This window comes from Amia ocellicauda, chromosome 19 (assembly GCF_036373705.1).
Source record: "Amia ocellicauda isolate fAmiCal2 chromosome 19, fAmiCal2.hap1, whole genome shotgun sequence".
Taxonomy (NCBI): Eukaryota; Metazoa; Chordata; class Actinopteri; order Amiiformes; family Amiidae; genus Amia; species Amia ocellicauda.
The window spans coordinates 11490535-11516259 of NC_089868.1; the positions used below are offsets into that span (position 1 = coordinate 11490535).

Here is a 25725-nt window from a genome sequence, read left to right on the forward strand (position 1 = left end):
AACCCTTATCAAGAGCAAAATTACAAGAGTGCTGAACCACTCAGGGGAATAAACTGCTAAATTACAAGTACAGTTTGAACAGATGTGTCCTGAGTAATACAGGGCTCACAAAGCAATGTACTACTATAAACAGTGTCTCAATCCTGATTATACGTTAAGTTTTAATGTATAACGATGATATTTATCTGTTTACCATATTTCTGATGTTACATATCTATGTACTGTGTATCACTGAATCGGTTTGCATTGTCCTCACAATCCAAATGACCAAGATAAAGTCAGTGGTCAGTAACTGTGGTTACATCATCACTTTTTTGCCCAGTGTTCACGGTAGGGGCTGGTTTATTTTAAAGTAAAGCATTTGCAAGCGTTATCCTAACAGGTGGCTGTATTCTGGACTGCAGCCAAATGTCTTCCATGGCCAGATTAAAGCCTTTGAAAATTGAAATAACATACAAGGACATCATTAACAAACGAGAAAAGATGTGGTAACACAACCACAATTTACATTAAGATGTTTACATACAAACGTTTCCTCTGTATTCACTGTGATGATCCGGTACCAGACAGTCATTTAGACCATTCTGATTTGTGTATATTTATGAGTTTTTATTTAGCTAACAGCTTTAGCCAGGGTGACTTTGTGACATCGTGAAATTGCGAAATACCAGGATAGGCAATTTTATGTAATATCAATAATAATACATAATTTTGAACAGTGATCATTAGTGATCATGTACAATACAGGCTTAAACATTAACTACATAAAATAAGACCAAGTATCTTTGTTGGTACAGGAAATCAAAGCATTTAAATACACGTAACACATTGTGTGAGATTCACACGTGAATGATTACTGCACTGTGGCTCAGGAGAACAGGGTGCGAGTCCCCATCCCATCGTGACCTGAAAACTCCCAAAGTGCTACAATATCAATATGTATTTAGCTAGGTAGCTATCATTTTTTATTATAAACAAAGTCTTCTACTGGAAAAAAAATCCTTCTGTATGCACACATTGGTACCGGATTATCACAGTGAATACAGAGGAGACATTTGTATATCTTAATGTAAATTGTTTCTGTGCTACCCAGATATTTTCCAAATAAATCATGTTGCTATGATAATACTGTATTCTTGTATTTTAATGTGTCTTTGTATGTTATTTCAGTGCTTTACTGATTATTTTCACAGGGTTTAAACTGGCCATGAAAGACCTCTGGCTGCAGTCCAGAATATAGCCAATCAGTTCTAAGGATAACATTTGCAAATTCCAGTATTTTGTCCACCGTTTTTTAACTTTAGAATAATTCCAACTCTAGGACATAGATCACGATTGAGTTATTTACTTCTTCTAATTCCTTCTAATATCTGTGATATACGTCCTGCCTTCTAAAGTCAAGTAACCAATCAGATGCACAATCCTGTTCTGCCCCCGGGGCAGCGCTACCCTCAGAGTGTTTCCACCAGACCCGGTTTTCTGGGCGGTTAACTATCTGCTGCCAGACGCGGCCGTAAGCGTCTGTCCCGCCCACTAAGGAAATCCTTCTTTTTCAGAAATGGTGATGTGTGATTGACTTGCAGACAGACAGGGAAGAGATCAGATACATTATGTCAGAAGATATCATCTCAAGTTCCGTGTGCAATCACAAATAAATTAGTTTTATTAGCAGCATGGAAATCCACGTAGAGAAACAATGACTGCTTACAGTCAATATCCGAGTATATTACAAACTTGGATTTCACAGGACCCCGGTGCAGTGCCGTGACTAGTTACAAATAAATTGAAGGATAGTAATCGGATCGGTAGCAGCCGATTTTATTAATATTTTATGAACAACTGGATGGTGTTTCATATTGTGAATGGTGTGCAGAGATGGTGTGCAGAGACAATTGGTAGGAAGTTTCTTTTCTTTCTTATTTCTGATGCCTGAGGCACTCTGTATAGAGTTAAAGGTCCTCATGGTTAGATCCTCATGAATCTGATAAATCTGTTGTGACAGTTTTAAATATAATTCTGAAATTACCAGTTACTTCAGTTGTTAGCCTTATTCTGGAGTATGGACAATATTAAAAATACAACACATACAAAACGTAGACATTTACTTTATATCACCTTCAAACTATACATATATATAAACACATAAAGCACATACACATTGATATCCAAAGATAATTCAGATAATTCAGATATCTGTGGCATGTTTTATTGACCCTGCAGTGCCTAAAACAGCCCTTTTAACCTCTTTATGATGGTATTTGTTTATTTAATAAGGTTCTTATTATTTAGAATAAAATGTAAAATAATCCCACTTGATTATTTCATTATTTCTCTGCCTTAGTTTTCCTGATCCATTGTGATCAAGTTCTTCTCTAAAGTCGTATTATTCTGACAAAGCCTTATGGAAACTTTGTCGGTTTTGTCTTGTGTTTCCTTGATTCCACCAGTCACTATGATTCTGAGGGACCAGTCCCGTGACCATCCCACTCCCTCTGTCACCTTCTGCCATAATCTCCGCTCTGTCTCCCCCTCCACCCTTGCCTCCACTGCCCTCACTCTCTTACCTTCCATTGACTGTTTTTCCCATCTATCTGTCAACTGTGCTACCTCCTCTTTGTTCTCCTACCTCACCTCCTCCCTTGACTCTCTCTGTCCTCTCGCATCTCGTCCTGCCCGTCCCTCCCCTCCTCAGCCTTGGCTCTCTGCTGTTCTCCGCTCAACCCGAACTAGTCTGCGTGCCGCCGAACAGAAGTGGAAAAGGACCCAGCTGCCCTCGAACTCTACCGCTCTCTACTGTCCACATTCTCCTCCTCTCTCACCTCAGCCAAGAAGTCTTACTTCCAATCTCTCTTCGAATCCACTGTCAACAACCCCCGCAAACTCTTCTCCACCTCCTCCTCCCTCCTTGCCCCCCCTCCCCCTCCTCCTCCCTCATTTCTCACTGCTGATGATTTCGACTTCCTTCTTCTCCTCCAAGATTGCAGACATCCGCAGGCTCTTCAATACTCCACCCTCATCTCCCATCACGCCGAAACCTCCCACCGATCAATCTTTCTTTTCTTCATTCTCACCTCTCTCAGATGCTGAAGTTTCTGCTCTCCTCCTACGTCACAAACCTACAATGTGTGCCCTGGACCCTCTCCCTTCTCGCCTCTTCCAAGCAACCGCTCCTGATCTTCTCCCCTTCATCTCCTCCCTCCTCAACTCCTCCCTCCTCTCTGGCTGTTTCCCCTCTGCATTTAAACAAGCTGCTGTCATCCCACTGCTCAAGAAACCAACCCTTGACGCCACCTCTCCTCAGAACTACTGCCCTGTCTCCCTACTCCCCTTCCTCTCAAAGACTCTAGAGCGGGCGGTCCACCGTCAGCTTTCTGACTTTCTGTCCCAACACTCACTCCTTGATCCTCTGCAATCCGGCTTCCACAAAGCTCACTCCACTGAGACGGCTCTTCTGGCTGTCACTGACTCCCTCAGCTGTGCTCAGGCGCCTCCCTCTCCTCAGTCCTCATCCTCCTTGACCTCTCCGCAGCATTTGACACCGTTGATCACTCCATCCTCCTCTCCTGCCTCGCTGACCTTGGGATCTCTGGGACTGCTCTCACCTGGTTCTCCTCCTACCTCAGTGACCGGTCATACCCAGTGACATGGCGAGGCTCCTCATCCACCCCCCAACCTCTCCTCACAGGCGTTCCCCAAGGCTCCTTCCTGGGCCCGCTCCTGTTCTTTCTCTACACTCGCTCCCTGGGCCCCCTCATCGCTTCCCATGGTTTCTCTTACCACTTCTACGCTGATGATGCCCAGATCTTCCTGTCTTTTCCCTCTTCTGACCCTCTCATCCCCTCTCGCATCTCTTCCTGCTTGTCTGCTATTTCCGCCTGGATGCACTCGCACCACCTCAAGTTCAACCTCTCCAAATCGGATCTCCTGTTTTTCCCCCACTCTTCCTCACCTTAAGCTGACCTCCCCATCTCGATCCCCTTGGAATCCACCACACTCTCTCCTTCTTCTTCCGTTAAAAATCTAGGAGTCACCCTCGATCCTGCACTCTCCTACACCCAGCACATCACCACGCTGACACGCACCTGTAGATTCTTCCTGAGCAACATACGCCGGATCCGTCCCTTCCTCACCGACTACTCGACTCAGCTGCTCGTCCAGTCACTGGTCCTCTCCCGCATGGACTACTGCAACTACCTCCTGGGCGGACTGCGTGCATCTACTACCCACCCGCTCCAGCTCATCCAGAACTCTGCGGCTCGTCTGGTATTCTCTCTGCCACGGTTCGCACACGCTACTCCACTGCTCCGCTTCCTCCACTGGCTCCCGATAGCGGCACGCATTCAGTTCAAGACATTGACACTCACCTACCGCTGTCTCGACCACACAGCCCCAAGCTACCTTCAGACCCTCGTCTCTCCATACATCCCCTCCAGACCCCTGCGCTCCTCCAGTGCCAGAAGACTAACTCTACCTCCTCTCCACTCTCCTTCCTCCAGAGCCCGCTCCTTCTCATCCCTGGCCGCTAAATGGTGGAACGACCTGCCCACCGAAATCAAAACAGCAGAGTCCTTGACCTCATTCCGGCGCTTACACAAGACGCATCTTTTCTGACAGTACTTGTAATATTAGTCCTTTTATCCCTGCTAGATAGCACTTCACAGTTTTATTATACTCTCACGTTCTTGATCGTTTTCCTCCTTGCTCCTTTTCCCGTAGCCCTTGACTGTGACCCTACATCTTGACAGCATGCTTTCACCGTCCAGGATGTAGTACCTCACTTACTGTACTTGTAAATTGTAAATTGGAATTTGTAAAATGTATTATTTTGAAATGCTATGTTTTAGTTAAATTGAAAAATACTTAACTGTATTTTTGCACTTTGTTTGCACTTATGTTGTAAGTTGCCCTGGATAAGGGTGTCTGCCAAGAAAAAAAAATAAAATAATAATCTATCATCTACCATTTGTCTCTCTGTCTTCTTATGTTTGTCCCTAAGGAATTCAATTATACTCTGATCAGACATGACTATGACAACAATAGATTCCTATTGATTTACACAATAGATTTCTATCGATTTAACTCACATGGACTCTACATACACATAACACAAAACATGAATATCTGCGCCAGACACTTAGGCTGCGCAGACCTGCTCTGGGGAAAGCCCATACCGAGCGCAAAACACAATATCTGCGCCAGACATTCAGGCTGGACGCACAATACAATAATCTGCGTGGCACTCAGGCAAGACGCAGGACACGATAAACTGCGTAGCACTCAGGCAAAACGCAGGACAAGATAAAAACGCAGCACAAAAATATTATCTCGACTTCACAATCAGATCTGTATAAATCAATCACTCTAACAGTCTGTCTGTCCTAGTTTTAGTTTCGTTTTTATATCGCTCTAGTGTGGAATCTCCGGGTTTCCCCAACAACGTCATTATTCATCTATATAGGTGGTAAAGTAACCTACTCACCCATTCTGGAAACGGTCAGTGGGGAATTCCCAGTTTTCCAGCGTTATCCTGTTCGTGACGCCATCTGAAGAATCCCCTTTAATTACTTTAATTATTTTCAGAAATCAGACTGTGGAGTAAATTGAATCAAACAGAAGTCTTTATTCAGCAAGCTTGTGGAAGGAAGTGGGCCGTCAGACACGCAGGTCTTTGTCTCAACTTCCTTAAAATCATAGGCTTTACATAGAGTTTTATACATACTGCTAGACCATGAACTGAGTAAGTTGAACCAATAAGGGAGAGACACCTCCCTATCTCGTGACATCCTGTGTCAAATCTTGATCAAGCAAAAACATCAGTTGTCTATTTTGTGCCCAAATAGGGAAACATATGTGGCCATTTCGTGCTCTCAATTCGGCATGTAGCTAACGTATCTCTAGTTAGGCAAGGGGGGTTGTGTGCCCACTTCCCCATCCTCTTGTGGTTTTACTCAGCAATCTGTACAAGGTTCATCTAGTAGCAAATGGTGGGGGCTGGTCTCAATTTGTGATCTGTGGTACCCTCATAATTAAGATTTTAAGATGAATTTAGGGCCTCTTCAACATGTGCCCATTTACAAGTTAAATGAATGAATAAATAAATACAGCTAATCTGAGTTGCCCTCTAAAACATTAAGGACTGGTTTAATACATGCATCCATAAGACCATAAACGCCATGACTGAACCATGCACACGTTAGTTAAATTATAACCTGCTACAATGAGGGAAATAAGTATTTGATCCCTTATCAATCAGCAAGATTTCTGGCTCCCAGGTGTCTTTTATACAGGTAACGAGCTGAGATTAGGAGCACTCTCTTAAAGGGAATGCTCCTAATCTCAGCTCGTTACCTGTATAAAAGACACCTGTCCACAGAAGCAATCAATCAATCAGATTCCAAACTCTCCACCATAGCCAAGACCAAAGAGCTGTCCAAGGATGTCAGGGACAAGATTGTAGACCTACACAAGGCTGGAATGGGCTACAAGACCATCGCCAAGCAGCTTGGTGAGAAGGTGACAACAGTTGGTGCGATTATTCGCAAATGGAAGAAACACAAAATAACTGTCAGTCTCCCTCGGTCTGGAGCTCCATGCAAGATCTCACCTCGTGGAGTTTCAATGATCATGAGAACGGTGAGGAATCAGCCCAGAACTGCACGGGAGGATCTTGTTAATGATCTCAAAGCAGCTGGGACCATAGTCACCAAGAAAACAATTGGTAACACACTACGCCGTGAAGGACTGAAATCCTGCAGTGCCCGCAAGGTCCCCCTGCTCAAGAAAGCACATGTACAGGCCCATCTGAAGTTTGCCATTGAACATCTGAATGATTCAGAGGAGAACTGGGTGAAAGTGTTGTGGTCAGATGAGACCAAAATCGAGCTCTTTGGCATCAACTCAACTCGCCGTGTTTGGAGGAGGAGGAATGACCCCAAGAACACCATCCCCACCATCAAACATGGAGGTGGAAACATTATGCTTTGGGGATGTTTATCTGCTAAGGGGACAGGACAACTGCACCGCATCAAAGAGACGATGGACGGGGCCATGTACCGTCAAATCTTGGGTGAGAACCTCCTTCCCTCAGCCAGGGCATTGAAAATAAGTTGTGGATGGGTATTCCAGCATAACAATGACCCAAAACACACAGCCAAGGCAACAAAGGAGTGGCTCAAGAAGAAGCACATTAAGGTCCTGGAGTGGCCTAGCCAGTCTCCAGACCTTAATCCCATACAAAATCTGTGGAGGGAGCTGAAGGTTCAAGTTGCCAAACGTCAGCCTCGAAACCTTAATGACTTGGAGAGGATCTGCAAAGAGGAGTGGGACAAAATCCCTCCTGAGATGTGTGCAAACCTGGTGGCCAACTACAAGAAACGTCTGACCTCTGTGATTGCCAAATAGGGTTTTGCCACCAAGTACTAAGTTGAAGGGGTCAAATACTTATTTCCCTCATTAACATGCAAATCAATTTATAACTTTTTTGAAATGCGTTTTTCTAGATTTTTTTGTTGTTATTCTGTCTCTCACTGTTAAAATACACCTACCATTAAAATTATAGACTGATCATTTCTTTGTCCGTGGGCAAATGTACAAAATCAGCAGGGGATCAAATACTTTTTTCCCTCACTGTATTGGAAAATGTATTTTATTCAGGGGAGAGACTGTGTGGGTACAATGACTTAAAACACTTGTCTGAGAGACCAGGAAGCATTTATAAACGGATATCCAAAACAACGCAGAATGAGTGGTTAGATTGCATCAAGTGTCAAGTGTACTGGAGGACGTTAAAATACACTAGTTGCTGTGCAGGCAGATGAGCACAGAAAATCAAGTCAGCTATCGGTGAGTGTTATTTTTAATTAATTATTATAGCTACAGTATTAGCTATAGAATAGACAGGTAAGCATGTGTTTGTATTACAATCATGAACATATTTGTTTTTGACACGTATTTGTATTCTACACTATGTTCGTTTTGGTATTTTTATGTTGTTTGAGTTGTGATATAATTGTTATTTATAGCATTGCAGCTTTTTAAGTAGAATGTACTTTAAATCTACCATAATGCACACACACAAGGCACCTCGGCATATAATTTACAAGTGTGTTTTTTAGTTTTTTACGATAATATAACATAATTCTCATGATTATTGACTTGAAAATTGAATATCAGTACTGTGTACCGCAACGTCATCTTGTTTTATGTTTTTTCAGGAAATGTATCGACTGGGGTGCAAATATACATTATGTTCATATACACATGTTCATACAGTGCATCCGGAAAGTATTCACAGCGCTTCACTTTTTCCACATTTTGTTATTCCAAAATGGATTAAATTCATTATTTTCCAAAAAATTCTACAAACAATACCCCATAATGACAACGTGAAAGAAGTTTGTTTGAAATCTTTGCAAATTTATTAAAAATAAAAAACAAAAAAAGCACATGTACATAAGTATTCACAGCCTTTGCCATGACACTCAAAATTGAGCTCCGGTGCATCCTGTTTCCACTGATCATCTTTGAGATGTTTCTATAACTTGATTGGAGTCCACCTGTGGTAAATTCAGTTGATTGGACATGATTTGGAAAGGCACACACCTGTCTATATAAGGTCCCACAGTTAACAGTGCATGTCAGAGCACAAACCAAGCCATGAAGTCCAAGGAATTGTCTGTAGACCTCTGAGACAGGATTGTATCAAGGCACAGATCTGGGGAAGGGTACAGAAAAATGTCTGCAGCATTGAGGGTCCCAATGAGCACAGTGGCCTCCATCATCCATAAATGGAAGAAGTTTGGAACCACCAGGACTCTTCCTAGAGCTATCCGCCCGGCCAAACTGAGCGATCGGGGGAGAAGGGCCTTAGTCAGGGAGGTGACCAAGAACCCGATGGTCACTCTGACAGAGCTCCAGCTTGTCTCTGTGGAGAGAGGAGGACCTTCCAGAAGAACAACCATCTCTGCAGCACTCCACCAATCAGGCCTGTATGGTAGAGTGGCCAGACGGAAGCCACTCCTCAGTAAAAGGCACATGACAGCCCACCTGGAGTTTGCCAAAAGGCACCTGAATGATTCTCAGACCATAAGAAACAAAATTCTCTAGTTTGATGAAACAAAGATTGAACTCATGTCTGGAGGAAACCAGCCACCGCTCATCACCTGGCCAATACCATCCCTACAGTGAAGCATGGTGGTGGCAGCATCATGCTGTGGGGATGTTTTTCAGTGGCAGGAACTGGGAGACTAGTCAGGATCGAGGGAAAGATGAATGCAGCAATGTACAGAGACATCCTTGATGAAAACCTGCTCCAGAGCACTCTGGACCTCAGACTGGGGCGAAGGTTAATCTTCCAACAGGACAACGACCCTAAGCACACAGCCAAGATAACAAAGGAGTGGCTACAGGACAACTCTGTGAATGTCCTTGAGTGGCCCAGCCAGAGCCCAGACTTGAACCCCATTGAACATCTCTGGAGAAATCTGAAAATGGCTGTTTACCGACCCTCCCCATCCAAGCTGATGGAGCTTGAGAGGTCCTGCAAAGAAGAATGGGAGAAACTACCCAAAAATAGGTGTGCCAAGCTTGTAGCATCATACTCAAAAAGACTTGAGGCTTGGTGCCAATGGTGCTTCAACAAAGTATTGAGCAAAGGCTGTGAATACTTATGTACGTGTTTTTTTTGTTTTTTGTTTTTTTTAATACATTTGCAAAGATTTCAAACAAACTTCTTTCACATTTTGGGGTATTGTTTGTAGAATTGTGAGGAAAATAATGAATTTAATCCATTTTGGAATAAGGCTGTAACATAACAAAATGTGGAAAAAGTGAAGTGCTGTGAATACTTTCCAGATGCACTGTAGGTCTTTTTATGCCCCACCAGTTAATAAACCCACTGCTCGCCACTGCTGCTTTACATTTATGAACAATTAAGAAAGCTGAGAATAGTAATTGCTATAATAACTTTTTTTTCTGCTTATTGTTACTACAAGTTTGCCATTAAAATTCTTCAGACTGAATATTTGTTTGGCTAACGTTTAGCCTTTATCAGTAAGAGGTGAAACACAGAATTAAGATTCAACAAGGGATTCCTTTTGTGTGTGTGTGTGTGCGTGTGTGTGTGAGTGTGTGTGTGTGACACAACACAGATATACCCCTGTAGTCGTTGCTGGTCTAGAAATACCTGTGTGTGTGTGTGTGGAGTGAAATAGCTTTGTATCTGTGACACATATTTATAGGTAGGGAAACAGCTTGATGTCTATAGATTTTGTCAGAACAAGTGAGTTTTTAGGAGGTACTGGAAGGGGTCACATTTTTTAGCCTTAATGTTTATTTTGTAGCTGTTTCCAGCAGGAGGTAGAGTTAGTTTTGTGGGCGACCAGTGATCAGAAGCTGAGCAGAGAGGATGGACATGTCTACAGGTAGAGCCATGGGGCTGGAGCTACGCAGGGGTGGAGTGAGGGGGGTGGCATAGGCAAGTACAATAAACTGCAATAGGATGCAAGTGGTGATCAGCCTAGAAAAATGAAGGAAATTAGTAGAGTTAGAGAAGGGTTCAAGTGGAAAGCGAAGGGCTTAGGGAAGAGACTGAGATACAGAGTGGTTCAACTGGATCACAAGGATCTTTTACTTTGTTCTGCTAAGTACTTGCTACTGAAGTGTAATTCCACGAAATCCTGCACATTTTTTGCTCTAGTTACTTTATATTGTACTATATTGTTCTTCACTTAATTCCTTTTCTACTGCATACCTCCTTTACGTTAACCTCATTCTACATTTTCACTTTTTACAGTTTCATGAATTTTTTCTGTGATGGTAGCTTGTACATCTAGTCTGTATTTACCTGTAGCTATTTTGACTTTTAGATGGATTTCAAGAAGCAATGAAACCGAGCATTTTGATGATAAATTCTGACAGCTTCTCAGTGTTGTATGAGAGAATCAATTGCAAAGAAAGAGAGACTGGCACATTAACCGTACACAAAGACACACAACACATATTTTGTCTTTTGGAATGCTTTAATTAAATATGTTTAAGATCATCAATCATAATACAATGTACTTAATAGAAGTACTGCTTAGCATTGGCAATCACAAGCAAGGTGGGCTTCCCGGGTCTCGTACATGTCCACGCACTTCTGGCTGAAGTCTGCATCAAGGAGGTTCACAACAGTGTCTAAAGGGGAAGGAAACACTTTGGTAAACTGCCAACAGATGATGTTTGCTTGGCTTGATTATTTTGTAAACATAATGCTGAGGAAGGTCTGGCAATTGAACATTCATTTGACATGTATCCTTTGAGAACTAAACTAAACTAAAATGGATTTAACAGAGAAACAGACCAAAATGGCTTACTGATGTAATTTGATGCCAGTGTAAATAAGCAATGGTGGTTAAGCTTGACTGTAATGTGATGGTTCTCATTGGAGTCCTGTAACTCTGAACCAATGCCTCCCTGTTGGAAATGCCAGTCTTGGCCCCCAGCAGTGCAATCCAGTGCAAGCTTACCTGTGGGTATACAGTGGAAGCCCAGTTTGACAGGCACGGTCTTGCTGGGTTTGCAGTTAGGCATGCACTGAAGGATTGGGTCAGTCGAGTAGCACTTGACGTCTGTTCCGTAAAGTTTGACCTGCTTGTCCAGTTTCACAAACTCCCGCTTCAGTTTACAATCTGTCAACAGAAAACAGAGCACTTAATTGGCCAGTGCTTCCAAACTGAATTCCCTCTGTCTCCATTTTTATAGAAACAATTCTTGCATGCTTAAGCAAACCTACAGCAACTGTGAGTCTGTGTACTCGGCCTTAGGAGGAGTGATGGCTAGTTGAGGAAGCTATAAATGTGCACAGACTGCTAAAAGTTGGCCCATGAGTTGATCTCTTTAATACCTCAAGTGATTCAAATCTAACATTAGCAGTTGTAATGACAGGACAGGGATTTTAACCCTCAAACCAGTGGATAGTATTTGGATGTTTTCACTGAAACTCTTACCACCAGTGTAGCTGTTCGTAAACTAAATGACCCCCTACCTACATGCTTAATCATATTCAAATACATTATATACTTCATGAACATAGGGTACTCTCAATGTGACTGATTTTATTTTAGCCATGTTATGAAGTGCAAGACTAAAGCTTTTAAACCTCTTATTCAGTAGTTTGGTAGTCAACTATGCATATTTCCCAGTTATTAGTCTGTGATCGCTCCAGTCTGCATTTTGTTCAAATATTACCATCTGTGCAGGTCTCTCCGGCAAAGACCCATGACTGAATGAAACTCTGGGGGCTGATGGCCACACCGCCGCCGGGTTTCTGGTACTCCTGCTTGGTCTCTCCATCTCCAGTGCCACACACTCCGCATGTCTTTCCTCTCATGGCGCCGTTGACTTGGATCTGTCCCAGGAAATGGAGCCAAAGAGGACAAATGAGCAACTCTACTTATATCACAGCAGCCCTTCCACCTCAGATGTAAACCACATTTTAAAACAATGAGTCATCAACTGTAGCCCTAACAGTATGTCATTAGAATATATTCCCAAAATGTGATCAAACAAACCTTTCAGGGAAATGTAACATTGTAACTTCATACTAATTAGAGTTTTACATTGTAAGTACCTTGTACTCGTTTTCTCCAAGGTAGACAGTGCTGAGCCCGTAACTCTCTGCAGTCAGAGAAACTCCAGGGCCCTCTGTGTTTACAACGATGCCTGTAAAGACCACACCACACTCGTGTCACTCAGCTGGGGTGATTTATTCAGACAGTTATCGATGAATGAAATAACATTTGTCATTTTGCACAGGCAATAACCCATGTGACCACAGGTGATATCATATGACTATAGTGTCACTGCTTAAAATCCACTCATGTAGAGAGAACCAGTTGAAATGAAAGTTGTCTGCTATTCAGTCCATGGTTTTTCTACTGTATGTAAATGTAAAGTGTGCCTAGGAATACATGTTTTGTTCCAACTGTAGGGATTTGCTATTGCTAAAACAGTGAAAGATTGTACAAACCAGAGTCGTCTGTGTAGGGGAGATTGGACTTTAGTTCTCCATTGACCAGCACTTGTGGAGGTTGGCCAGTCTTAATGATCAACTTGATGTTTCTACAAAAGAAAACAGAAATACACAAGTTTAACATTCTTGTGAGAACAATGTTTATTTAGAAACGTTAGGGGAATGGTTCCAGGCAAAGATTGATCTAACCAATTTCAGAATCATTTCACAATAGTGTATCATAGGAGTTATCATATTGCTCACCTGTCAGCCACACTCACAAACAGAGCTCTGTATTTCTCAGATTGCTCCTGCTTCAGTACCACTATCCATTGGTGCTGGGGGGTACAATCCTCAGCCAAGACAATCTCGCAGGAATCGGGCAGCTCTGAGTTGAACGCCACATCATTGAAGGTGCTAAAAGCATTCTGTGTCACTGAACATTGTCCTAATAACCCAGGTAGAGGACAGAGTAGAGGGAAAACAAATGAGAGGGTTAACCTGAATGTACTTACAACACCTGCAAGTCTATAATAAATGGGCTGTTGTGCTCCTTACATTTTATTTACATTTTACATTGTATTTGTAGTGTTTGTTATTTATTTAATTATTTAACACCTTTTTCACAAATGTACAACAGTAGTAGGATTGGGCCACATGTTTTAGAAAGTCCCCATTAACTATTCTATTGCCATTCCTTTTATTGCATGATACTTGGAAACTAGCAAAGTGAATGGGATCACATATTTAAATGGGGGTCGTTTTTAGCATGTGCAATACACACCTGCCACTGCACCAGCCAGTATTTGGTTAATGTCAATTTCTTTGAGGGATGAGATCGATCTTCCAATGGGCAACTGGAATGGGACCGTCACTGCACGCGTGTACACTGTCATCTGCAGCAAGTGAGAGGCAGTGGTCAGTATTGATCAGAAGCATCTAGTGCATATGGAGATGTAGATAGGACATAATGGCAAGTTACCCTTGGTGCTTTAATGACTGTGTCAATGGTCCTGGCAGAAGTTGCAGCCAATACAAAGGAAATCTGTTTAGATGGATTTCTACGCACCACCTCTGAAAATCCCATCATTAAAGCAGCACCTGGAATATATTCAGCAACCCTACGAAATGGAAATAAAGCATTGTTCACAGATTTATCTTTGGAACTGCTATATATATATATATATATATAGATAGATAGATGATAGATAGATAGATAGATAAATAGATAGACAGATATACACACATACATTTGGCAATGAATGATACAGGAATTGTATATTTAATTACAAATGATATACATTCCAACCACACTCCATAAGACTGTGAAGTGAAGAGAGCAAGTGGCGATACTTACATTTGTACATATTTATTTACAGTCCGAGGAACCCTCTTCCACTTAATTTTAAGCTGCACGGCTGGGTTATTTGCCAAAGTGCCAATCTTTGCCTTGAGAGAAGCTTTGTAGTCCTGGCATTCCTGACCCCATCTGGTGTCCACCTGGAATAAAGGCAGAACCATCAGAGAGGAAACTGACTAGTGAGGACTAGACACACTGCAGCATCTTTATATATATATACACAGTATAATGAGATGAATGAAAACAAATGCAATAAGTATTCGAATAGGAAATTAGAGATAAAAGGGAGAAGATTTATTCTAAGTTATTTAATCAATGATCATAGCAAACAGAAGGGGAGAGGAGAGAGGGCAAATTATTGAAAAGAGCAAGAAAGCACCTTTCTAGAAAGATTTGTTTTATTAAACCCCCACCCTTCCCTTCTCCCCAACTCACTTGGAGTTTGTGCATTTCCGTCTTGGCAGCATTCACACAGATTTGCCACTTGCTCTTCTCTCTGATGTCACTAGCTATCACCTGAACTCTGGATTTAGGTGAAGATGGGTCATGGTAGATGGCAGCCTGGTATCCTTGTTCTTGCTTATCACTCCTTCTGGCACGGAAAATGATGGCCATTAAAGGTGCAATGGAGTCTCCAAGGAAAGTACGCTGGTATTAAACAGGAAAGAGAAGAAAGTCAATAACTCACCCTATACGTTTGAAATGGGCTCTTCCCAAAGGGGAGTGGGAGTGATAGTCAGCATTCAAGAGCTTTTCAGGAAAGCTTTCCAAACTATTCTGGTAGTGTTTAAAGGAGCAGACAAATAGCATCATTTTTGCTAAAAAACACAGATACAGGGAAACCAGTACGGTACACCTTTTTAAAGGTTTCACGAAGGTATGGTAAGAAAGGCAGATGCAGTAGCAGTACTTAAGGGGCCTGTGTGTACTGCTGAGCTGGTGCATCTTACAGGCTCGGGCAATAGAAGGTACAACAATAGCTCGGTTAATTGAGTCCGTGCATTGAATGAAGTCACTGCTTTATCAGAAGCTTTGTTACCAAATGTTGAAATATCAAAGGGATGTGTCCCAGGACTTCATAGAAGAGGGGGTACAGCAGAAAAAAAAAAAGTCCAATATGTCTGAAAACATGACCTATGCAGTAGCCATAATGTAGCTAGCTGCACCAATGCTTTATTTATGTCAGCAGTGTGGATGACATAATGGGAGTAATTGTTTTTCTTGAGTAAAGGGAAAGGGAAGACTGGCGACGGGCACCACTGATTGGCCCAGGTGAGGGACACTTATGAAGCTCTTCACTGTTTCTGATAATGTCAACAAACCCCACTCAATTGTGTTTATGGGGCAATGGTGTCCTTCAGATTTTAAACTTTTGATTTGCTTCACATGCTTCTCCTTTATACAGTTGGATGTCCGTGCCTGTCTTTGTATAAAGGAGTTGTCCCAAGGATCCATTAACGGAGGTATAACTATACTCTAGCTGTTGTTCAGGACAATAACAGACACATGTAACTGCACTTACTAACCTTTTTGTTTCCAGTTTTCTTGCCATTTCTGCTGCTGCTGCTGCTGCTGCTACTGCTGCTGCTACTGCTACTGCTACTGCTACTGCTGGAACTGCCTGACCTGCTGCTGCTGCTGCTGGAGGAGGACTTTTTCCTGGAGCCGGACTGCAAGAAACAGAGACCACAGCCACGTAAGAAACATGTGTAGAGGACGTGCAAAACCACAGCCCACTTCTGAATAATATGAATGAAAAGCCAGGGCATGACTTACCTCTCGTCTTCCTTGATAAAGAAACTTGAAGTCATAAATTCGTTTGTATCCTCGCTCCTGAAAAGAACAGTAGGATAAAGATTGAGCAAAATCTCATAGTATAACATCTACTGAGGACAAATCCAGTTCAAGCTACACCAGATCGTAATAGCCGCTTGTTCCGGTGTTATTTTCATGAACTGCCAACTTATCTCCAAAGCTGGAACTTGTATGACATTTTCATAATTCATTAACATTTTATCAGAGGATTTAACATCTTGCTGCCTCATGAATGTATTTATGGACTGCTGACATGATGGAACAAAATCAATAAAGCCTCAAGGACTACAGGCCTCACCTCGCTGCTGGAAGACTGGCTGCTGCTGAGAGAACTGCTGTTCGATTGTCTTCCCTGATTCTTCATCACTCGCATGGCCACTCTGCCTCTGCTGCTTCTGCGGCTGCTGCTGCTGCTGCTGCTACTTCTGCTACTGCTGCTGCTGCTGCTGCTGCTGCTACTACTGCTACTGCTACTGCGGCCCTTTCTCGATGCAGCTCTATTGGTCTGACCGGAGTTCTGGCCTCGTCTTTCTTGACGCCTGCGTTTGGAAGCAGATGAGGAGGAAGAGGAAGAGGAGGAGGATCTACAGGAAGAGGAGGAGGATGAAGAGCTGGAGGAGCAGCGACGTTTGATCGCCAGGCCGTCATTGGGTTTACCCTGTCTGGAGTTCGAGGAGCTGCTGGAGGAGCTGGAGCTGTTGCTGTTTTGAGAACTGGAGGAAGAGCTGGAGCTGGAATTTGATCTGTTCCTCTGCTGGCAAAGGAGTAGAACAACATGACAATGGTGAGCAAACAGTCTTAGGTGACGCCACCGAAATAGACTCTAGACCTCTCATAATTTTTCACTAGAGTTGTTTCCATGTAGTAGCTCTTGTGGATAGTGTGAAGTGCGTTGTAACCTACCCTCTGACGTGTATTATCAGGTCTTCATCTATGACAGAGATATGCATTCAACTATTCTATTGAAGATTGGATTTTTGAGTAAATATGTATCCCAAATGTTCTCATATACAGTCCTCCCAACCGCCCCACTCTTTTATAGAAAATTGAAAGTACCAATTGCGTTTTCAGGATTTTCTTCAGTTTTAGCAAGACCGTCTTTCCTTGTGGAGCTTCCTCTTCATCTGTGCTCTTCAGGTAATTAATTTTCAGTTTGGAAGCTGCCTTATCTCCTGGCACGATCTCAATCTCCAGATTTTCAATGGGTTGCTCTGTTTGCACTGCAAAGAAACCAAGCATGAATATGTAAACACAGACAAAAGTAGTGGAGTTGTTCATTTCAAACAACGTTCTTCGCTAATTCACTGCATACACTTTTTATCTGTTATATATCCGCTAAGTTTATCGTACACTATCGTACTGCAGATTTCTGTGGCTTGAGCCAGGTTAAAACTGGGGATGACAATACAATGATATATTTTGACAGTGCAAATAGATAGTTGTTTAAGATTCTTTACATTTGTATGATTTAGACGATTCAGTTAATGCACCTTACCCTAATGTTACTGTCTGGGAACAGCAAAATATGAATAAATTCTGGTACCTGGTTTAATAATGACTTCAGCAAAATGTTCACCGACCGCTTGGTAGAGAGGGGATCTTCTTAGGAAAGCAACATTTTGAGTTCCTCCCATGAAGCACAACTGTACACCAAACTCTGAGGCCTTGATACACTTGTCATGGGATCTGTATGAATCACGTGTGTAGTGATAGTGGGAGTATAACACTTCTGATGACATGGAGGATGTCTGCAGGGGGAAAAACAAAGGATAGATCAGACACACACTTGCACATATTCATGAATGAATGCAGAAGCAGCAGAAAGGGTTTCCTACCAGACTCTGGCTTCCAGCTCGAGGAGATCGGGATTGAGACGTGAAGTGCTCTTGCGTGATATCAACTTGAGCTGAGGCGGGCAGGATTGGTGTCCTTTTCTCAGGGTTTCCTTGCACAGTTCTTGTCACAGCGAAAGCCTGCGCCCTGTTAAAGCGGGATTTTATTTTTACTGTTATGTTTTTTTAATGAAAATGGGCATCCCTTTCCTTTTAGTTCTGTACATTTTAACATGTAGTGCTTGTACTATATCTTATAAATTCAAATAATAACGGTCTGGATACTGAAGTAACCTTTTGACTCCTCTTCATTTCCTAAGTAATCATTAATATCTGACAGCATGGATGAGTGGATGGAAGGATGGACCAAAACTGTTATTCACCAACTTCCTATTTCAATGTACTGGATACATTAATACTATATGCACTATAATAATGTGGTAATTGTATTCACATTCAAACTTCATGTTTTTGGTGCTAGATGTGTGTTTATGTAAGCAAGTTAAACTACCAATAAGATTAATTAGTTACTGACTGAAGTCCACCCAACAGTGCAACTGATGACAAAGATTTTGTGTACAAATCCTCATACCTCAGTGACAGAAGTTTATCCTCGACCTGGCAGGGTGCAGACTGTATCTTGTACTCATGTTCCTTCATATTGATCTTGGCTGTGAATTTCATTGGAATAATTGTATATCCTTTAGCATATAGCTCCACTCCGGTCTGAATCAAGTTGGTGTTGATGCCCATTACTGCAATGCCGTGTATAGAGATACTGCGATATGGAAACAATAGAGAATTACAATCAACATCTCAGCTTCTCTCAGAGATTAAACTGACATAATTATTGATGGATTTTCATTTCCATGGATCAAACAGACACCTACCTTGGAGTAACATCGGCCTGCACATGAATATTAGTGTTCATGAACTGAGTGATTCGGGAGTTGGCAGACAGAGGAGGTGACATATCAACACGGGCTTTTTAGGAGAAAAACAGAAATCTACTGTAATTAGTGCTTTATGCTTTTGTTTTCAATATGTTGGTTATGGAATCATTCTGTAAGAATACACCTGATCAGTCGAGTTCATGAATTACTTGTATTATTATACCTTTCACTGCAGCGTTTGCCACAGCAGCAGAGTACAGAGCCAGCTCCATGGGGAGGCCCACACAGGTGGGGACGATGCGTCGCACCTCAGCGACCAGCAGGGGCTTGGACCACTGGCCTTTAACTCCATTCTGAAGGACCTGCACCACTTTCTTCAGAGGTGCGTGTTGTTCCAAGGGATCAGACCACCCCTGTATCCAGAAGGGCAGTAGAAAAGTCATACAGATGGGACTCACACGTCGGCATGAGCTGATAAGATTATAAAGAGAGATGCCAGGTTTGCCAAATGAATTCACTCTGAAGTCTTTACCTGAGCTAGATACTCAATGCCGGTCTTCTCGAGCTCGCTGAAAGAAATTTCTTGGCCGAACAGCTTAATGTAGGCCGATACCAGGGGCTTGTTTGAGGGAAGGGCTCTCCAGTCTGAGAACTGAGAGGAAGGAAAGAATAAGCAAATGCAACTGTGACTGATTTTGAAAATTGTATGCGTATCTGCCATCTTTTTTGGACTTGTTATTCACTACATTTTTCAGTTGTCCCTCGTCCCCCCACAAATTATTGAATATTTTTTTAAGGCGGTTCTCTTTTACATTGGGTATGTCACAATATCCTTTAAAAAACAAGAACCCACATTGTCTGAACATGACCATCTGCTGTTGATAAAGCACTTACTGCCCTCATCATACGTCGGACTGTGTTTGCTGTAGAATCGCCATGGGCCGTCCCTTGTGCCTTGCTAAGCCACTGATCCAGGCCTTCAGCTCGGACTCCCACCTAAGAGAATCAGAATCAGTGTTATTCTTGAATTGCCTGTTGCTTTTCCAATTCACTCATTTTAATTGAGTGTAAGGAGACTGGAGTGTCTAGTGTACCTCCAGAAGGTCTGCAGCTGCTCCAGTGAAGTATCCTCTGATTTTGGACACCAAAGCTCTGGGAAGGAGGCTGACGGCATCATTCATGACGTAAACACTAGCAGCAGCCCCAGCCATCAGACGACCTTGAGGGAGGAAACAGTGGTTCAGCCTTCATTTGAAATTGGAGTATTCACTTTGTTGTGTTCACTTTATTAGCTGACAGTAAGCCTCCTTGGATTACGTTTTTTTTTTTAATGAGGTAGTATTAGACATCCATCCTATCTGGAAATGTTTGACAGTGTGCCAGTGTGGCGTTTTTCATATATTAAAAGTAATCTATTTCTGATACCATTGAACATAATTCGTGGTAGGAGTGGTGGTGCTGGGTTGTACTTACTTTGGAAGGTGTCTATGTGGAAGGCCTTGCTGAAGCGATAAGACAGTCTCCCTAGTTTGCCATTCAGCATGTTTACTGCAGTATTGCAGGCAGCAGCTCTAAACAAGGATAAAGTGGAGTCATTAGACTTCTAGATTCAAGAAATTCTAAGAAACAAATTACAAACATGCTTTCTGTGACCTCTTGTGTGTCCTAAAATGTAGACTTGAGCACTTACACGTGGGCATAGTCGGGAGACATGCTTCTGGTCAGAGCCTTCATGTGGGAGTAGGTAAAGCTGGCCACTTGCAGGTTTTTCACTTTTTGCAGAGCTGTGACAAGAGATATCACCAGCTCCACTGTGGGCTTGCTCTCAAACAGAACCACACAGGCCATCATGCGCACCTCCGGGTGGAGCTTTTCATCGTTAAACAGCTGCAGAGCCACTTCCTGCACCTGCAGAGGAACCAAGACAATGCATGTTCACACCTGAGGAATGTGGAGATACTCTTAACTCATTGTGTTTCACTTCAAGGGAAATGGGTAGAAAATAGGTGGAGAGGCACAGCACGTGTAGGTGAGTCTACATTTCCAGGGGGGTAAACGCTTAATTCATCTCACCTTTCTGCGATGTAGCTTGGCAATGTTCCTCAGGGCCATCACTGCATCAACCTGGATTTTGATTGGGAATGCTGAAGCTCCAGAGGCAAAACTTGGAAGGAACTTCATGATGCGCTTGATGCTAGAGGGCTGTCCTGCATTACCCATGGCCTTCAGGGCCAGGACCATCTCCTCTTCATGGGCTTTGCTGACCGCATCAGCAGCAAAATCGTGAATGGGCTGAGAAATGGAGGAAGAAAGAGATGAATGGTCCAATAAAATTAAGTAGACCTGTTTTCACTGTAAGGGCATTAACATTATTTCTTTATTTAAACCTTTATTTATCCAGGTAAGTCAATTGAGAACAAGTTCTCATTTTCAAAAATGACCTGGCCACTAAGTTGTGATACTGCAGTTACGTTAACATACAATAAAATATAGCACAGTATAGAACACACACAAACATAAAAAAACATTTAGAGTAGTAGACAGGGTTAGATAAAGCACAAAGGAACGAAGCAGTACATTTGCAAATGGAAACGTACCTGTAACAGGTTGTCGGGGCACTTTTCGTGTTCTTTGCAGTACTTGTAAATCAAGGAGCCATAACCAAGCATGGCAATTTTGAAGAGAATGGGTTCGTCTGCAATATGGTGGTGCTTGATCAGTTCCTGAAATGACATCAGTGATGATGATAATAATATTTAAAGAGAATTGGCTTGAAATTGAGGTTGTTCCATCGGCAAATAATCTAATGTTATGGATGTAATGTAATACACTTTGAAATTCGAATGAAGAATCAAAGATCTTTCTACTCAAAGGAATTCTGATTTACAATCACAACAAAACTGAACAAAAGTGTTTTAGTAATGTATTTCATCCAACTGAAGAATAATAAAGTGTCTAAAGGTATCAACTCACTGAAGCAATCTGAATGTTAGCAGTTTCCGGTTTCATCCTGTGCATTGCAGTCATCAGAATCTGAGCAGCTTCATATGTTGTGATTTGCTTATTAATAATCCTCTCTTTTATAAATTTAACAGCATCATTTGTACCGATAGCAGGAATAGCATCCAAAATCCAATGCCTTTTGAGAAAAGGAAAGAAAAGCAGAGAGTCAATTTGATAGTACTACACTGACATATGAATAGACAGTCAACTGAATGCTAGAATAGGTTCTGTACCTGAATTCCTTTCTATTCTCAAACTGCTTCCAGATGGCATCAATATTCTGTTGGCTGGATATACGCATTAACTGAATGAGCTCGATGAACTTCATTGGAGCATCTTCATGAACCTTCTGCCCATTGTTCTGGACAAGGTGGTGCAGGGTTTCAAAAATCTATGGAAAAAGTAAAGTAAAAAGAACATCAAGAACAACCAAGTAAGGTGTTCATGGAATTTCTTTTACTGAGGTGGAAAGATTGAAGTAGACATCAAGGGCTGTCTTTAATACCTGTGTTTCAGGGTTCTTGGACTTAATGAGCTGAACTGGGGTCTGGAGGATTTCAGACCCAAATTGGTACTGTAGACGGCCACGTTTCTCAAACTGAAGTTCAGGCTCCTTAATTGGGCTGTTCCTTGTGTTGCTCCAAACCAGCCTCTGTCTGTAGGTTGAACAGGATTATTAAAACATATACATAATACTTTATGTGAAAAAAGAAACGGGTACATGAAACTAAATTAACTGAGCAACTGAGCTTTCTGTAATTGGTAGGACAGGGTTGTTTTTTGTTAAAATGTTTGAAAGAGTTAGTTTTTTCAGTAACAACTTCATGACTTAATGGTATGAAGTCTGCAGAGCTGGAATAAGCCAAACCTGTGAACCATAGTAGGTATGTAAGTGATGTGAGGAGAAACGAATCTCATCCAGTATACCTTGCTTGCATCTGAGCAGCTCCACTGTGCCAATTGAAGGGGGTGTACTGGTGGTCCTCTGTGGCTGAGGCTTCAGTGATCAGCGCTCCTGAGTCTTGTGGCTTCAGCACATATTCGTAGGCAGCAGCTCTCTGCACATTCTGTCCTCTCTGGGCAGACAAAACAAACCTTGTGAGGCCTTGAGAGTGGCGACTGAAGGTACACTTTGAGGACAACATATTTCAGTGTCTTACCTGCTGGTAGTCATTGTACTCCTCTGCGTAGGCCATGCCAATGTCTCTCTGTATCTGTTCCTCGCAGTTGTTCAGATCTTTGGTCTTGGTGATGAATAAGCGTTCTCCTTTGGTTTCCTCCTTAATCTGGTAGTTGGTCTTGCATCTGCCCTGAAGCCCAGCCTGGTAAGGAGACAAGAGAATACATATCATGGTGACATTCAATGTGTGACTGAGAAGAAAAGGAGTTCAGTTTTTATCACTACTCTGCTGAGGTAAGTTGCCTCACAATAACCCAGGTGACATTAGAGCGACAGCAGGCTTTTCTGTTTGTTATAGGGATGTTAACCACGTGAAGGGGTTATCCAGTTAAAATCTACATTATCAGATTAATAAAACATAAAAGAAGATAATCTAAATCAAATGAAAGAATTTGTATTGCCTCTATGTTGCACTCAATCAAGATAAGTAGCCTTCTGTCCCATCCCCATCCCCTCCTTAGTGGGCATTATGTGCATTGAATGTTATAAAATTAGGTTTGGGGTTCAATTGTAATTCTTGAGATTTACCTCTTGCAGCTCGTACACGTTTTCAGTTTGCTTGATGTTGAGATTCAGCAAGTTCAGGATGCCTTTCTGGATGTTTAGTACAGTGTCAGAGATGGATGAGGGAGCGAAAATCTGTCCTACGTTGCCATTGTTGTATTCAAACTTGATTGGTATCTGAAGCTGGCTGCCCAGAGCCTGTGTAAGACTATTCACAGTGGTGAACTGATCCCTGGGCCAGATACCATTGTACTCCTTGATCACAGGGTTGGCCAGCTGTTGAGACAAAAGGACCACACTCAGTACCCATGTAGAAATTCTCTAAACAATTAAAATACAATAGAGTTTGATACAGGATAAATCCATGTCTGAACTTTAGTGGCAATTCAATTACTATATAAGTGGCATAATTCAGCATAGTGAATGTAATTCTGCTAGATATGAAGCTTGTATGTGTGAATATTCATGAGTAGTATGCAGTCAATCTAATAAGCAGAGCAAGGAAAGGAAAAGTTGTATTAATAATGATGTATTGTTTTGGCTATGCATCATATTCCTCCAGCTGAGATCTCTTCCTGCTTTGGTTTGAATGCTTTAAATGATGCATTTCAGAAAACTTTGTAGAGGAAGGACAAGCTCCATTTTTAGAAAAGCTCCAAGAAAGGCACCTTTTAATTTGGTTGAAACTACAGTTTAAAAATCTTGACATTTCCCATACCTGAAGGATGTAGGTCCTCTGGGCCACTCCACTGATTGCAACCTTGCAGGTGATCTTCAGTCCAGCTCTGGCCAGGCCCTTTTCTGGGAGCCCCACCAGGATGATGCCTTCATAGTCATATTCGTAGGTCTTACTGCCACTGTAGTCGGGATCTGTAACACAACACACTCACTAACCCACCTGGGCAAACGCTGTAGATCTCTCCAAGAACCTGCCTTGTGGGTCCCTTGCTGTGTGTCATGCTGTATTACCTTGTGTCTCTTACTCAGACCTCAGTCAACCAGCCACACTAACTTATTTAAAGAGGTTCTCACTTAAGGTCTCTACTGTCATTCATGACATTGTTTAAAAATACTCTTTTGTTTTATTAACTCATTGCTCTTGTTCCTCCTCAGTGCTGTTTAGCTCATTTCTGTCACTGGATCATTACAAACTAGCCATACAAACAGGACATTGCAATAGGTATAAGGTATGTTCTTGTGAATAAAATATTCATTAATGTTAATATAACAGACTCACCCCAGTTAGCATGGTTACAAGCTGCAAAGTAAGAGAAATTGAAGAGTTAGAATCAACTAACGAAATACAGAATCGATCATTCTTTTCAATTTACTTTTGAAATCACCTTTTAATAATATACTCACCCACAAGGGCCACCGTCAGTGCTAGAAGGATCAACTTCATGGCTGGAGGCTGGTACTGGACTGTGGGTGCTGTGCCCATATATATACTTCCCAGGGCAGGCAGCGCTCACATATGCTCATGCACAATCACTACTTTCTGCTGACTGGATTTCCTCTTATCTGATCCCCCCACCGCATCATTTTTTTTTTGTATTTTCTCATGGACAGCCAAAATGTCATTGATAATGTTGTACCACCGCTAGCAAAATTAAAGTCAAAGGCAAAGGAATTTTTGATCTTATGTATATATTTATACCCATCTCATAGATATATTATATCATATACTGATCTATAGATTGGTAGGTAATACAATTGTATTGAGTTTCAGTGAATATATAAACCTAACTATCATATAGCTACCTAAATTTGATTTATTTTTGCTAAGGTTATTATGGAATTGTATTAAGGTTATTATGGAATCATCATAATCAGCCTATATTGATCCACTGCTGGACGAAGGCACCTTAACATATTTAAAGAGGTTCTCAACAACCCATCTGTTCAACATGGTGAGTTATACTCTCATGGGGTGTGTGTGTGTATATATATATATATATATATATATATATATATATATATGTACATACATACAGCTGTGGAAAAAACTGAGACCACTCCAAGTTCAGAAATCAATGTTAAGTGGTCCCTTAATTTTTCCCAGAGGTGTGTGTGTGTGTTTGTATATATATATATATATATATATATATATATATATATATATATATATATATATATATGTAGCATAT

At 41.9% G+C, this 25725-nt stretch overlaps 1 protein-coding gene across 2 annotated transcripts; it reads right to left on the bottom strand.

The window, feature by feature from the left end:
- Window positions 1–10999: 10999 nt before the first annotated feature.
- LOC136714331 (vitellogenin) lies at window positions 11000–25025 on the bottom strand. Of its 2 annotated transcripts, none has more exons than XM_066691766.1 (35): window positions 24941–25025; window positions 24816–24836; window positions 24297–24448; window positions 23603–23854; window positions 23055–23216; window positions 22822–22970; window positions 22400–22550; window positions 22128–22285; window positions 21865–22030; window positions 21489–21614; window positions 20965–21183; window positions 20582–20799; window positions 20365–20462; window positions 19986–20110; window positions 19786–19887; window positions 19424–19543; window positions 19115–19304; window positions 18889–18982; window positions 18591–18776; window positions 18002–18146; window positions 17710–17914; window positions 17223–17386; window positions 16465–16917; window positions 16128–16184; window positions 15878–16021; window positions 14787–14999; window positions 14349–14491; window positions 13974–14112; window positions 13776–13887; window positions 13256–13439; window positions 13010–13101; window positions 12611–12702; window positions 12229–12388; window positions 11508–11669; window positions 11000–11175 (listed from the first exon to the last, which is right to left on the bottom strand). In XM_066691766.1, the coding sequence occupies exons 1-35, from the start codon at window positions 25017–25019 to the stop codon at window positions 11078–11080; spliced, it is 5331 nt and encodes a 1776-aa protein (XP_066547863.1). In that variant the 5' UTR covers window positions 25020–25025; the 3' UTR covers window positions 11000–11077. The 2 variants fall into 2 exon arrangements, with proteins under 2 accessions (XP_066547863.1, XP_066547862.1); XM_066691765.1 differs by having other exon boundaries at window positions 16465–16920.
- Between the last annotated feature and the right edge of the window lie 700 nt (window positions 25026–25725).

Excerpts from the sequence above, each read along its gene's own strand:
- LOC136714331 (XM_066691765.1), bottom strand. The coding sequence starts at position 25,019 with ATGGGCACAGCACCCACAGTCCAGTACCAGCCTCCAGCCATGAAGTTG. Across the intron at positions 19,305-19,423 it reads GCATTGAGTATCTAGCTCAG|GGGTGGTCTGATCCCTTGGA; the intron begins GTAAAGACTTCA and ends TTCTGGATACAG. Across the intron at positions 18,147-18,590 it reads GATAAACTTCTGTCACTGAG|GGCGCAGGCTTTCGCTGTGA; the intron begins GTATGAGGATTT and ends CCGCTTTAACAG.